The sequence below is a fragment of the Leucoraja erinacea genome, chromosome 13 (genome assembly GCF_028641065.1).
Source record: "Leucoraja erinacea ecotype New England chromosome 13, Leri_hhj_1, whole genome shotgun sequence".
Taxonomy (NCBI): Eukaryota; Metazoa; Chordata; class Chondrichthyes; order Rajiformes; family Rajidae; genus Leucoraja; species Leucoraja erinaceus.
In genome coordinates, this window is record NC_073389.1 from 15,192,802 (window position 1) to 15,208,473 (window position 15,672).

Here is a 15,672-nt window from a genome sequence, read left to right on the forward strand (position 1 = left end):
ATGGGGACAAGGGCTGAGGGGAAGAAATTGGATCGTGCCGGACTGCAGGTGGGAACTGGGTGCAGGGAGAAATCCGTGCAATGGAGGCAGACAGACACTCGGAGCCACAGGCCAACAAGCTGTCCTTCTCCACATTCAGCTCGTCAACAGAGTTGAAGATTAATTGTAGGCCATTGTGATGTTGGCCGTGGGTTGTTGAGAGGAGATGTTATCAGGAGGGTTGAGGCGCAGGGAAGTGATTGGGAAGCGGCAGAGTGGAGTGTTGATCTGGCTCCCCAGGATGCATCTGAAACCAAATAACTTAAATTTAGTTTGTGTAGGAAGGAACCGCAGGTGCTGGTTTACGTCGAAGATAGACACAAAATGCTGGAGTAACTCCGCGGGACAGGCAGCATCTCTGGAGAAACGGAATGGGTGACGTTTCGGGTTGAAAACGGGCTCAACCCGAAACATCACCCATTCCTTCTCTCCAGAGATGCTGCCTGTCCCGCTGACTTACTCCAGCATTTTGTGTCTTCACTTAAATTTAGTTGAAAAGTCGAACAGGTTGCTGAAGAAAATCTGCAGAAGTTCTGAGCTGCTGCAGCTCAACACCTCGCCAGCAAAAGTTAGCACTCTCACGTCACTAGGGAGAAAACAAATTGTGTGGGAAGGAAATGCAGGTGCTTAGACCGAAGATAGATACAAAATGCTAGAGTAACTCAGCGGGTCAGGCAGCATCACTGGAGAAAAGGAATAGATGACGTATTGGGTCGAGGCCCTTCTTCAGACTGAGTGTCAGGGGAGAGAGAAACCAGAGGTGTGAAATGGTTCAGAACAAATAAGAGCTGGCACCAATGACCAAAGAAAGGTGGAGCCCACAATGCTCCGTTGTTGGCAATGAAAGAGGTGACAACAAAAGAATATATGGGTACAAATAGTGGAACTAGCAGGGCGACTAGGGGAGGGAGGAGCGGAGAGAGAGGGAATGCAAGGGTTTGTTGATATTAGAGAAATTAATTTATAATGCTGGGTTGTAAACTGCTCAAGTGGAATATGCGGTGCTGTTCACTCTGACAGTGTAGGAGGCCCAGGTCAGTATGGGAATAAGATTAGAGGAACATTTGAGAAAGATTCTAACTTGGGTGGTGTTTGGGCTGGCTATGGTCTGAGTCCCTTTGAGATGGTTCTCTTTGAGCCCGAGCTGTTTTAAATTTGCAGCTTCAAAGCTGTACTCCTGGGCTTGAGTTTAATAGCTAATACATTTGCCTCTGACTGCAACTTGGGTAGGTCCTTCAGACTGACCACACTTGGGTGAATATTTCATTACTGGAAAGCCCCTCCTCCAATCTGGCCAGCGCTCCCATCCTGGCACTGAATTCTGTTTCTGTCCCTCCCTTTTAGCTGTTGCCGTGTTGGTTTTTACCATCTCTGAATTTGACTGGATTCCATCTGTACCGTGGAAGACCAGCCCCAAAACCCATCATGAAGCCAGGTTTTTTTGTTTTTTCTTCATGCTCGCAGACCTCCCCGGGTTTCTTATCAAATTTTAATCTTCGCCTTAGGCTTTAAACCCTTCTCAGCGCATTCTTTGCGACTTCACTGACAATCCTTCACTACTGATGGGTGTACCTTCCAATTCCATGAGTCCACTGTGGTCAGCACCGTGGTCACAAGGTGCTACATATGTCCATTGAAGCTCCAGGTCACATGGGAATCCCCAATAAACATTCCCTTGCGAGATGTAGGCGCTGCTGGCAAATCCATATTTTATTCCGCGTAGCCAATTGTTCTTGGGGTTCCCATGTCAGGAGGGTGTGTGATTTGGAGAGTGCTGGTGTTCTCGTGACTTCTTTTCATGTCTACCCAAGTGGCGCAGTGCCTCAGTGGCGCAAATAATTAAAAAGGGGAAGACTGTTAATAGGAAGAACTAGAAGAAACTAGAAACCAGAGACTGGGCAGAGAGCACCACATGTGCGAGAAAGTGCTGAAAATGAGCTCCCAAAACTTAGGACAGACAGGGACATACACTGGAGACTTCTTCAGTCCGAAGAAGGGTCTCGACACAAATCGTCACCTATTCCTTTTCTCCAGAGATGCTGCCTGACCCGCTGAGTTACTCCAGTTTTTGGTGTCTATCTTTGGTTTAAACCAGCATCGGCAGTTCCTTCCTACACACAGGGACATACACTAGACGGATTGTGGAACAATTTCAGGAACCTGGGTCAATTGTTAACAGGTGCAGACAAGTATTGTGATTGAGTGTAACTTTACCGAGCTGCCACTAAATCACAGACAGATGCAGTGTTCTCATTGGAAATAATCAATGGCAATCTGATCCAAGTTAACAGATCTGACCTTAAAGACTGAATGGTGTGTCGAGTTTTCTTTAGCTGCCCTGAGCCTGGCAACGTAACACACAAGTGGGGAGGCTTTCAGTCTGTTATTCCGAGTGAATTACATTTGGTTTCAAGAAGTACAAAAATGTTCTCTAACCTCTTTACATCCTTTTAACATGCAGATACCGCAGCTTAAAGCACTTTAATTATGACGTCTGCCAAAGTTGCTTCTTTTCCGGTCGAACAGCGAAAGGTCATAAAATGCATTACCCGATGGTAGAATATTGCACACCGGTAAGTGTGAATCGCAAGCACAGAAAGCAACCTCGAAAAAGTGTTCAGAATATTTTCTATGGAATCTACTCATTTGACCCCAGTCTAATTGGTGATTCTCTGAAAAGCCTGCGGCAATATTTTTGGTCTTATATGCTGTAGGTGGACAACTGGAAGTTTTAATTAAAAAAATTAAATAGTGCAGTCGGCAAGGTTCACAAATGTATTAAGGTGAGAAGAACGCAGTAACATGCAGAAAATGTCCATGAAATGGAACGTGACCAACAGTACTTCCCAAGTGTTCCAATGGCTGTGAAGTGTTATAGTGGGAACCAACATGTACCAGTCTCGCTCTCTGTCCCTCACTCTCACTTTTTCATCCACCTCTTTTTTTCCCCCAAGATCACTCTTTCCCCTCCTTTTTTCCTCTTATTTTCTGTAAAATGTTGATGAGGTTAGTTTTACTGATCAGGCTCCCGATCCTCAATCACTCGATTTGCATTATCCTCTGATGCTCAAATGGTCTTGAATGTCTTCAAGGAGAGAATGGGAGATTTATCATTGAGGAATAAGATGGGGGGAAAAGCCAAAGAGAAGGCCTGGACCTTCTGACTGGCTCCCTGATTACATTTTCTTTCTGTTTGCTTTGTTGTTAACTTCTCCTAGCTAACAATGATCTATGCGACATTTTTATTGAACCATCTCTTTTGATGCCTCGTTTTCACACCTTACCCTTCCTTATCTCTGTAACTCTCTTTCCCCTGACTCTCACTCTGAAGAAGGGTCTCGACCTGAAAACGTCGCCCATTCCTTCTATCCAGAGATGCGGCTTGTCCCGCTGAGTTATTCCAGCATTTTGTGTCTATCTTTGCCAGGAAAACAAAAGCAGTTTCACTGCACCTAAGTACACATTATAAGATAAACTAAACTAAACTAATTTGCCGTCATCAAAATTAGATTTATTGTAAATCGCATTCTCCTGGTCAAGGGTCCTGACTTCCAAACTTCTTCATTGCAGCAAGGCCAAAACAAAATATTTGTTCAATCTTTCATTGAAGAACTGCAATTCGGAATCTTATTTGTATGAGGTTGGCACAATTTGCACAGCAAAACAAAAACATTCCATCCGTTGCCATTAACCATGTGTGACATTATTACATTAATAACTCGTCATTTTCAGCTTTATTGAGGAAACTGTTCAGAACTACGGCAGGGACCAAAATCCAATTATTTTCTTTTAATGAAGTCCTCATTGCACTTGTAAAATGAATTGTGGAACCATGTATTTTCCCCCTTCATCATCTGGAAATATCTAGAATTTCCATCGGGTTTGTTGCAAATTGACTGCACCGCAAAATATTCGATATAAGCTTTTTTTTTGAGAGGATAAAGAGTGTAAGATTAATGAGATTTATTGTGTAGATTGTTTTTCCATATTTAGTGCAGTTGAATTGTGTTTATGTTACATCAACATTTTTTAAATATAGGAGTGGGAATACTTAAGAGAAGATTTAAACGTTCTTAATAAAATGTCCTCTCACTTGAGATTTCTTCATATTGAGTTTGACGTATTGTAGCATTTTCCCATTTTATTTTTGTTTTTATGAATTGCTGTTGCAGTGTGAAAGCAAATGCCTGGGAAATTGAAGATGTACCTTAGCTGAAAGTCTTTTAAGAGTGTGAAGATGAATGGAGTTTGTGTTTTTATTCCTTCACTGTAATTTCCAATAGAATTCTTCAATTATGGAGCTATTTCCAGTGGCAGCTTTGTGATTTCTTTCTGATAACTTCTCCAGTTAAATGTGCATGCTTGCTCAAGAGGTTGGAAACAAATAAACTAGGAATGTCAAACTTATTTTAAATTGCAAGCTTGATCAACAACTTGGCATTTAGCATGGTCCACGGTCTGCCAAGGTTATTTAGACAAACTGGAGGAAAAATCAGTGTGCATCTTGCCACTTTCCTGCCAATTTCGGAACTTGGGATCTTGTAACTGATCTCCAAGGGTGCAAGATTATTTCCATACCGCTGCTTGGTGGTGCATTTGTCGACACCTAAAATCAGCGCTGGATCAATTTAAAAACAATTGAAAGTAGGGCTGTGTAAGGAAGCTGTTGGCAGATATACTGCAAGAAGTCTGAGGGTTTTTTTTCAATCAAGTTTTAAGGGGACAGATAGGAAGGTACCAATGAAGAAATACAGAATGGTGCCAGAATGCATTGAGCATTGCAGCTGCCTTAAAGTTCCAGTGCTCAGAGTTCAATTCTGACAGTGGATGCTGTCTGTGTGGAGTTTGCACATTATCCCTCTGGTGGAGTGGATTTCCCTCAGATGCTGTGCTTGGCTCCCACTTGCTAATCAGTTTAATGCATGCACAAAGGCATGGATGCCCCTTGGTAATAATCAGCAACATCTCCCCCATCGCCACCTCTCCCCACACCCAGGAATCTGGTACAACACGAATAAATCGGCGGATCAAGCAGCATCTGTAGAGCCGGGAGGAATTTGTCTGGTTTGGACCCCCGCAGCAGGGCTGAGCCTGAAATGCCGTCATAAGTCCTTTACCTCCACATCTACTGCTTGACCCACATACGTCTTCCATTGTCCTCTTTGTTTTAATTCCTCACTGTGTCTATTATCTGCTTCCCTCTTCCGTTCCAGGAGCTGTGTGATTGGTACCCTGGTCAAAAAATGCAACCGTTCCATAGGCGTACATGGGTCCGATTTCTTTTATTGACAGTGTTACCTCCAGCCAAAAGTTGTTTCAGCATCACATTTCACATTGTAATTTACTCTGTAGTTTAATAGAGTACAATGCTCTAACATATACCTCCTATATTAAATGTCTCTGGTTCAAAGTTTCAATGCACGATTCTTGAAATAATCCAGCTCGGGGGTCATTTCAAATAGAATTTGTTATATTCCCTTCAGACAACTTCAGGAGAAGATGTCCGAGATTTTGCCAAGGTATTAAAAAACAAGTTTCGAACAAAGAGGTACTTCGCAAAGCATCCCCGGATGGGATATCTGCCAGTGCAGACAGTTCTGGAGGGGGATAACTTGGAAACGTAAGTGCAACACCTGTTATTTCGATTATGCTGCAGTGTTATTTTGCACATGTAACAGGCCCCGCTGTTTACACCAGACATGGTAAACGAACGTAAACCCCACCAACCTGCACAGCTTTATACATGCATGCTTTTATTATGGATCAAATCAAACCAATGTTAATGTTGTTATGGATTAATAATTAATAATTCATTGAAAAAAAAATCATATGAAGTCTTGAATTATGTTTGATTTTCGTGGCTGATCAGGTTTGAATACTTGCCTGACTTTTCCAGGCAACACCTCTTCTTTCTACAGTAAGGCTGTCTTCAGTATGAATGGCTGAGCAGTTCGTTTTGATAAAATTATGTCTGTTTTCATCACGGTGCGTGGATTCATTCATCTTGATTCACGCAGTGAGGAGCTCAACGACATATTGTGCCTAAGGTAGACACAAAATGCTGACGTAACTCAAGTCTCCGACATTATGTCTGCCTCGATCTTCCATGTGCAATGTAACTTTGAAAAGCAGCTAAACTTGTCAACTGAGTTTCCAATGGTATAAGGTTGAAGTGGGAAGTCGATGTGTGTGTGTGTGTGTGTGTTTTTAATACTATTTTGAAACTGGATTTTAAAGGAACGTTAGAGAAATGATGTTTAATTTTAGAGGTGAATTGCCTATCAAGCACAATGAAATATCAGCATTAGTATAATGTTGGGCATGCTGACCATTTCAATACCAGCAGAGATGACAACTCAAACTCGCCCATTTCCTCTTCCTCAACTACAAATATAAAGCAACCAAGACAAGAATAAATATCTACAAAATTGTTGCGGCAGTTGTAGCATCGAGCTTTATCTCAAATGTACACTTTTTGAGAACTGCTGAAAGATCATCTATGTACTGCAGCGTTAATTTCACATTTATGAAATGCCATTTGGATGTCACTCTTCACTTTTATCTGTTGGAACATTATAGACATCACGTTGACCCACCATTTGCTCAAGGCAATCCGTTTAAACACATGAACAACACCAACTTGCTTTAGAGATCATTCGATCATAAATGATACGAGTAGAATTAGGCCATTCGGCCCATCAAGTCTACTCCGTCATTCAATCATGGCTGATCTATCTCTTACTCTTAACCCCATTCTCCTCTCCTGTCTTCTCCCCATAACCTCTGACGCCCGTACTAATCAAGATGGTGTACCTCATCTGTTGGGGCTTTGCAGAGGAGAGGGACAGGAGATGAAGGATTAAGGTGGAGACTGAAATGAAAGTTGCAGAGCCAGTTCCAGTAAATGTAAGGAAATGCAAATACAAAATCTTTCCCGTTGAGAACCCAATGCAATTGAGTGAAGAATGAATCCAAATGCCCTAAAGCATGCCCACTCCCTGAAGCAATAACATTTCATTGCATTCCTCCTGAAAAATAAAGATACATTTTCCTTCCTGTGGACATGTTTTCTTGTTTTTAAATGATTGAGACTGTGCTAAGCGGTGGTGTCCAATCTTCTCAATAAAGTCTTTTTGAAAATTAGATCTCCCATATTCTGAGGACAAATTATTGTCCCACTGCAGGCTATAAGCACAATTGATTTGATAATTTAAAATCTGTGTGTAAGTCAGCCTCTTTTCAGCACAGCCATAAATGCCTTGTGGGGGCCATAAATTAACTGAACCACACGGGCTCGTCAGGGCGCAGATTGAATTTGCGGTATGTTCTGATGTGGAAATTTGGTCGTATTAAAATTAATGATCCTGCATTTATGTCTAGGTAGTTCAGCGACACGGCTGGTAGAGCTGCCTCCTCACAGTGCCAGAGAACCAGGTTCAATCATGACTCTCCGTGTGAAGTTTGCACGTTCTCCCTGGGACCACATGGGTTTCATCCGGGTGCTCCGGTTTCCTCCCATATCGCAAAGACATGCGGGTGTGTAGGTTAATTGGCCTCTGTAAATTGCCCCTAATGTGTAGCGAGTGGATGAGAAAGTGGGATAACATAGAACTAGTGTGAATGGGTGATTAATGGTCAGTGTGGATTCGGTGGGCAGAAGGGCCTGTTTCCATACTGTATCTCCAAACTCAACCTGATTGGCTGCAGAGCGCGAATGGTGGGTGAGCATGGGATTGGACAAGTCTGCTATTTTTCCGATTTTAAACATTTTTTTTTCCAAAACCCACTGCCTCTGTTTCAACAAAAAGAACAGTCACGAGCATGGTGACGAGCATGAATCCATTATCAAAGGAGAAAAGAAATGTGAACTGGGAGATAAAAGAGTAAGCAAGACGGTAAAATGTTACGGTGACTTCATGGAAACGACCTGTAATTGGGGACCATCCCCAATGTTGTTATTGAAGATGGATCTGACTGTTTTGTGGATCAATTGTGAATTAAACTGCAGGTTTCATGAAAGATGACCAGATGATGACATGATCACCCTGGGTCTCGACCCAAAATGTCACCCAGCCTTTTTCTTCGGGTCTCAACCTGAAAGGTTACCAGTACTTTTTCCCCGGAATTGCTGCCTGAACAGAAACATCACCCAACCTTTTTCCCCCTTTGTCCTGACCTGAAACGTCACCCATCCTTTGTCTCTGGAGATGCTGCCCTATCTCGCTGAGTTGCTCCAACACTTTGTGTCTATCTCTTGAAAGTTGTGCTTTCTTAGAACTGTGCTCCACTGGGGAGCCTTGCATATGGAATACCAAGTGATTCGGCGAATGGAAGGAGGCTGGAAAATAAAGCTGGAGATTTATGTGAAGGATTGTTAGTGGTCGTGTGACAATTCTTCCGTTGTAAAGAAAGGAGGCAGCGGGCCGAATGGCCGGAAGGTTGTAAGCGATGAGCGGTGGCCTGTGGTGGAAAGCCGTCACCCTATGCTTGCCCCGTGAGAACTGGTGAGGAGGACGGAGGATGCTTGTGGATGAACCAGGGTCTTGTCTTCCGCGCGCTCAAGGTCGGCTGCGGGAGGTGCACCCGGGGCACAAAAGCTGCAGTTGACATTCGCTGGACAATATGGACTGGGGCAACAGCTGGAGGCCTGTAGCAGCCTGGGGCTCGCCTGGATTTGGCGCCGCTCCAGAAGACAGCGGCACAAAATCTGTCAACTATTGCATGCAGTGTCGTGGACTACTTCTATACTCTTTGTACTATCGAAGATTGAGCTCAGATATGGCAACACTTTATGAACTGAATGCAAAAAAAGAATTTCACTGCACGTTTGCACACAAGATAATAAAGAACCATCGAACCACTGAAAGCAGGAGCCGGCTGACAAGGGAGTTTCATTTAAAGATAGATGCGAACACTACTGAGTGTGACACGCTTTAATGTACAGACATTGAGAATATCGGAAGAGTCTTTGCACAGTTTTCGTTTTGCATAGTTTTTATTTTTGAATAAGGTTATTTTTGTAGGGGAATAATCATACTTTATTAGCCAAGTATGTTTTGAAACATAGGAGGAATTTGATTTGCCATACAGTCATACAAATAAAAAGCAACAAAACACACAAAATATATTTTAACATAAACATCCACCACAGCGACTCCTCCACATTCCTCACTGTGATGGAAGGCAAAAAGAAAAGTTCAATCTCTTCCCTTCTTTGTCCTCCCGCGGTCATGGGCCTTGAGCCTTCCGTTGGCGGGGGGGGATCTCAGCTCCCCGTGCCAGGGCGATCGGACCCCGGGTCGGGGCTGGTCAAACTTCTTGCGACTTTGGAGCTTTCCGACATCCTCAATGCTGGAATCCGCAGGCCACAGTTGGGAGCTTTGATCCCAGGCAAGGGGTCGCAGGCTCCGATGGCAAGTCCACGGCCCCGTGGTGGGGTTCAAAGTCAGTCTTGAGCAAAGCCGCCAAGTCCATGATGTTAGGCCGCAGAGCGACCAGAGATACGATCCGGAAAACAATCGCATCTCTGGCAAGGTAAGAGATTGAAAAAAGTTGCCCCCAGCCCCCTCCCCCACCTCCCATATAAAAAAAACCAGAGAACATTAACACAAACTTTTAAAAACACACTCAAAAATTTAAAAAAGGCGAAAAGACAGACAGGCTGTTGGCGAGGCTGCCATCGCTGATTCTGTCCTCCAATTGGTAAATGTACAGGACCAATGTGATAGGGAGCTATGCCTTGTCGGTTCTTTAGTTGCCTCCACTGGAAAGTGTTCATTCAGGATGAAAGCAGACTTGGTAATGATGCCCTCATTGATGAATAGCCTGTCATCAGTCAATAATGGGGTTGGCAGATGAAGGGTCATTGCTTCAGCAAGGTCGTGTGGGATTGATGAACCCCTTTCATCCCCTCCCACAGAAGAGAACACCATCGAGAGTCATGACTTTCATGTTTGGCAAGGAGCAAATGGTGTGGAGATACTCTCTGTTTTCAATGTCTTAAACTTATTGATTTTACATCATTGAAAGGTCGATTTATTTTCAATGATCAATTTATTTTTCATTGTTACTGTTGCAGAAGACTTGCATGTTAGCATGTACATGGTATACTGTTTCTTTATATTGCTGCCATGGTCATTCACATTGCTGTTTTTGCTGCCCTTTTCCCCCCTCTTTTTTTTAAATGCTTGATGCGTTTTCCCCTGAGAAAAGCTGCTGCTTCATCTCCACATTTTTGTCTTGCAGTCCTGTTACTCTGATCAACTTCTGGCCAGTAGATTATGAGTGAGTACCCTCTGTACACATCTGCATCCTGCTTTATTTATTTTCTTTTTATTAAAAGAGAAATTTGTATGATTGTAACTTCAAAAGGATTATTTTTTGCTTGACTGTGTTTGCTTTTGTAAGAGGTTGTATTTTTTATTTATTTTTTACTTTTTGAAATATAAAATGCTACTGATGACAACTTTATCTCATCACAAACTGCTTCAAAACATTTCCTCCATCAGCACTGTGTGGTACTTTTAACACTTTCACCTCAACTTTTGTTCAATTCTAGCTTGGAATGATGGTGCCAGAATTTCCCCTGTCAGCTGGCTGCAGAAGTTCCATATGAAATCACTTCTGTTTCAGTTTAGTTTAGTGTCGCATGTACCGAGGTACAGTGAAAAGCTTTTGTTGCCCGCTAACCAGTCAGCAGAAAAACAATATATAATTACAATCGAGCCATTCACAATGTACAGATACATGATAAGAGAATAACATTCAGTACAAGGTAAAGCCAGTAAAGTCCGATCAAAGGTAGTCCGATTTCGATCTCTTTCAAATTTCAATCCATTTTCTGTCTCTTGAAAAACTCCAGCACTTTCTGGCATTAAATTAGAAAGATGAAAGGAAAATGAAATCGTAGAAGTGCATTGGTTGCTGCTGTTTTTCGATTAGCGTAGAGACATGTTGCATTAGGAGTTAGCACTAAATTGGCAGCACTGCACTAGCCACTTCTTAATTAACCCTCTTGCTATGTGAATTGATGCCAGACCATCCATTTTGCACCACAACTAAATATGAATTACGACTGCATTATTTATACAAAGTTGATTAATGACGGCCTAATGAGTAGCAACTGATGTTGTGTTGGAAATAGTTGGGAGTCCAAAATCATCCTTGACCTCCCACCCCCTGAAAAAAACAAACCAAAAAAAATATATAGAAATAAGAATTAGAAAAGGGAGGCACGGTGGTGCAGCGGTAGAGCTGTTGCCTTGTAGTTCCTTCAGCGCCAGAGACCCGAGTTTGATCCTGACTGTTGACTGTACAGAGTTTGTACGTTCTCCCCGTGACCTCATGATCTTCAGTTTCTTCCCACGTTCCTAAGACGTACAGGGTTGTAGGTTAATTGGCTTGGTATAAATGTATATTGTCCCATCTGTGTGTGTGTGTAGGATAGTGTTAATATGCGGGTGTCGCTAGTCGGTGCGGACTCGGTGGGCCGAAGTGCCTACTTCCGTGCTGTATCACGAAACTAAACCTGGGCAAGCACAAAATTATTTACGCAAGCTGTCAAAAATAATAGTGTATCTTTCTTGTAACCATTAAACAAACCAAAGGAAGAGCACAGAGAATTTGCTTGCATTTTGCCCTCTGCTGCAGTGGCATTCCTGCAGGTTCAGAAAAATAAACTGAGCGTTATCTTCGCCTGGTTGAAACACTGAGATGGAAATAAATTGCTGATGATCTGATGCAGATTCAATTACCCCTCAAATGGAAAGGAACCTTTCCCTCCCATCACCAGTGGAATAGTCAAAATGGATAGTTAATGCGATTCCTGAAATTAATGCCTGCACTACAGTGCTGCTTTAGGCACAGGAATGCAGATCATTAAAATACACAACAAAAGAATCCGCACATTAGGCGTCTCTTGAAAGGTTTTCCTCTGCTGGAGATAATGAATAATGAATTCCGATAATGCGGCTTTCACTGGAAATTAAAATTGTTATTTATGGTTTCATTTTTGCCACGCTTTATACTTGAATGTTTAGTACTTTACCTCTAAAGATAAGTTCTGTCTTGATGGAAGTTGTTCTTCCTTCACAGTTACACTTGCGTGCGGACACAATCACTTGCCTTCAGCCATCAGTCATGAAGCCACAAGTAGTGTAGCACAAAACGAGGCAACACAGTCTGTTGGGTTTCTGCTGCCTCTTTTAAAGGGCAATCCAGTCGGTCCCGTTCCCTTGCGCATCCATGAAAACAACCTTTTCCCCTTATGAGTATTTATCCATTTCCCACAAAAGAACATTATTCAATCATATCCACCCCTCCACCAGCGACTGGCTTTCAAATGTAGCCACTCATTTGAGTGAAAGCACGTTTTTGTGTTGTTTCCGATTCTTGTGCTAACTACCTCGTCCAATTCTGCACATCATACTTGAGAAAGAATATTTGTGTCTTCAATCGGGTGCAGTAGAATATTTTCGAGAATGGTGAAATGGAGGTCTGATTCTAGTGTGCAAGAAAACTGGGATTGTTCTCCCCAGAACAGCTCATTTTAAGAGGCGATTTATAGGGACGCTCGAAATGATGAACTGTTTTGATGTAACAACGAAATTAAAATGTTTCCAGCAGCGAAAAGATCAGCTATCATAACAATGCAAACTAGATGTAATTATTAAGAAGAACCATTTGTGACGGTTATTTTTAGTTGCGAGTTGAGGTGATCAGCAATGAAACCAGAAAATGCTGGTGTTGCTCAGCTGGTCAGGCAGCATCTGCGGTGAAAGAAGCAGAGTTTCACAAGAACTGCCCTGATCTGATCTGAACTGGTCTGATTTAGTGGTGAGAAACTGAGTCAATGACAATTTCAGGCAAATTGTGAAGCATCTCAAGGGAGAGACTGTCAGGGTAAGATAACTATGATTTAGACTACGTTGGATAAAACTTTCAACACGTTAGTCCAAACAGGTTAAGCTCTGTGACTGATCCACCAACGTAATGGCAGTAATGGTTGATTATTTTGTAAAAGAATAACTTGATCAATTTCTTACAGCTGCTTTCCTGCTGGGAACATTCAATTTTACTGCAGCTCCATTTCAAAAGCGTTGTAGGGAATTTAATTACGCCGAGTGATTTTTGTTTATCAAAAATATCAGCAGTAGACATCTATGTTAAAAATACTTGCAAGTGTAATGTGGTAATGAAAGAGTTCAGCTCTAATTATTTAATTCAAGTAAACGAGAATTTGAATTACGTTGACACGCAACTCCTTCAGCTTGCTGTCTCTGTCGTTCAGTCTAAATATATATCTCTAAATTGTCACTGTTTGTCCCGTCAACTTCACTGAAAAGGGAGATATTTTTGCCATTAAATTTCTGAAATATTGAACCCACTTTCTTCGGCCTATTGAACGAACAAAATGTTTTAATCGCCTGATTTATCCGTTCTCTTTCTGAGGCTCGAGCACACTGTTTATGACATTTGTGGAGGAAGGAACGGCAGATGCTGGTTTAAACTGAAGATAGACACAAAAAGCGGGAGTAAGTCACTGGGCCAAGCAGCATCTCTGGGGGAAAAGGAATAGGTGACCTTTTGGGTCATACAAGGGTCTCGACCCGAAACCCTATTCTTTTCCCCAGAGATGCTGTCTGACCCGCTGAGTTACTTCAGCTTTTTGTGTCTATCTTCGGTTTATGACCATACTGTTTTATTTTAACCCTGAACTCGGCTACTGACTTCCACCTCAACTCCTCGCCCAGCAGTGGTCTACTCGCTGTTGTAATGCCTCCATCTGTACACGAGCTGCCTTGAGAACACACCTTGAGACTCCCACATCCTTCTCTCCATCGACTTGTGATCAACCCAGAGTATCCTGCTCTTGGCCCAACTTGAAACAAACCCTGTTTTCCCTACCCTCCATATTCACATCACTGATTCACATATTCACACTCACAAATTCTGAGTCTTATTTACAAATCTGTCTTGTAACCTCATCCTCCCTGCCATTGTAATTATCACCATGGCCGCAACACTGAAACGTCACTGTCCATGCCAGTTACGTCCCCAGACTGTGCTGGATTTCTATCCCCACCATTGGGGAAAGTGTTGTCTGAGTTTGGTGTCTGGCTGGGCCTCTGAAATGACCTTGTTGCACTGTTCCACCTTTCTCCTCCTTTGAGGATGTGTTCGGAACTTTATCTCTGACCAAGCTTCTGGTTGTCCATATGGCTCAGTGTCACATTTTGGTCGTTGAATCTCTGGTGGAAGGTCTGTAAATGTTGCTTCGAAAAACCACCCAGGCGCATCCATTTGCGACAGTGCAATAGATAAATAAATCTTTTATTGCCAATCGAAGTTAAATAAACCATGCACAGAACAGTAAGATTGTTTTCTTGTCATCGTCTACTGGATTGTAACAATTGGAAGGTTTGTCATGTGTTACAAAAACATTCACGTAATTGTTTTCACATAGCTTTGATGAAATGTTATCAGTTGTATAAAATAAGCTTGGCACTTTGTTCTTTTCTAAACAGCGAATCTCTTTCTCATTTGCAGACCTGCCTCATCCCCTCAGTTGTCACACGACGATACTCATTCACGAATTGAACATTATGCTAGCAGGTAAGAGGCAAAATACCCTGCTATTTATAGAGCTCAATTTTATTGTATTTGTTTCTGTGCACATTAAGTTTAATGATATCTTTTAATTCTCTGTGATGCTCTTGCATACAAATCTTTCAGTCAAAATGATTTGAGTATGCTTTCTCTTAGATAGCCTTGTGTTAGCATGGCATTTGTTGATATTGTGATGAAAATGTTTTCACATAAAGGGTGGCAAAGTGGTGCAGTTGGTAGAGCTGCAGCCTTAAAGCACTCCAACCCCCGGGGTTGTTCTTGAGTTTAGGTGCCATCCGTGTGGAGTTTTTGACGTTCATCCTATGACCGCGTGGGTTTCCTCCGAGTGCTCTGGTTTCCTTCCCCGTCCCAATGACGTGGGTTTGGACTGGGATGGTGTTCACCAGTTGGTTCAGATCCTGGCTAAAACACCACCATGTGGCAGGCGTAAGTTGGAGACAATTGTCTCGTGTCCACAGAATTGGAGAAGAATACTCAAGGGTCTTACCAGGTTGAAGTAATCACCGGCAGTTGTGAAATCAAAGGCAGCTGTGTACAGAAGTGGATGCTGTTCCCGGCACTTTCTTGGTGATGTTGTGTGGTGAAAATCCCACCTTGATGGATGAAATCTTCATTGTAATTGGGGGAGCAGCCCATCAGCCACAGTGAGACGATGGTTGAGGCTGGCCCTGGCGATGTCTCTCTGTGACGGAGCAGACAGCGCTATCTCTGAAGAAATCACAATCAGATCTGTCTATTTTTTAAGATGGTCATGGTTATCTGCCTCAAACGATCACTAATATGTTCTCTCTCTGCCACAGAGGGTAGTTGAGGCCAGTTCATTGGCTATATTTAAGAGGGAGTTAGATGTGGCCCTTGTGGCCAAGGGGATCAGAGGGTATGGAGAGAAGGCAGGTACGGGATACTGAGTTGGATGATCAGCCATGATCATATTGAATGGCGGTGCAGGCTCGAAGGGCCGAATGGCCTACTCCTGCACCTAATTTCTATGTTTCTATGTGCTCC

General features: G+C 42.7%; 1 protein-coding gene across 14 annotated transcripts in view; it reads left to right on the forward strand.

Annotated features, from left to right (window-relative positions):
- Window positions 1-15,672, forward strand: part of dmd (dystrophin) — a 1,582,845-nt gene that overhangs the window by 1,510,182 nt on the left and 56,991 nt on the right. For all 14 annotated transcript variants that reach the window (XM_055644518.1, XM_055644513.1, XM_055644515.1 and 11 more), the window contains 4 exons: window positions 2,501-2,612; window positions 5,523-5,659; window positions 10,285-10,323; window positions 14,587-14,652. In XM_055644518.1, the coding sequence (XP_055500493.1) occupies window positions 2,501-2,612; window positions 5,523-5,659; window positions 10,285-10,323; window positions 14,587-14,652 (354 nt within the window). The remainder of the gene's footprint in view (window positions 1-2,500; window positions 2,613-5,522; window positions 5,660-10,284; window positions 10,324-14,586; window positions 14,653-15,672) is intronic.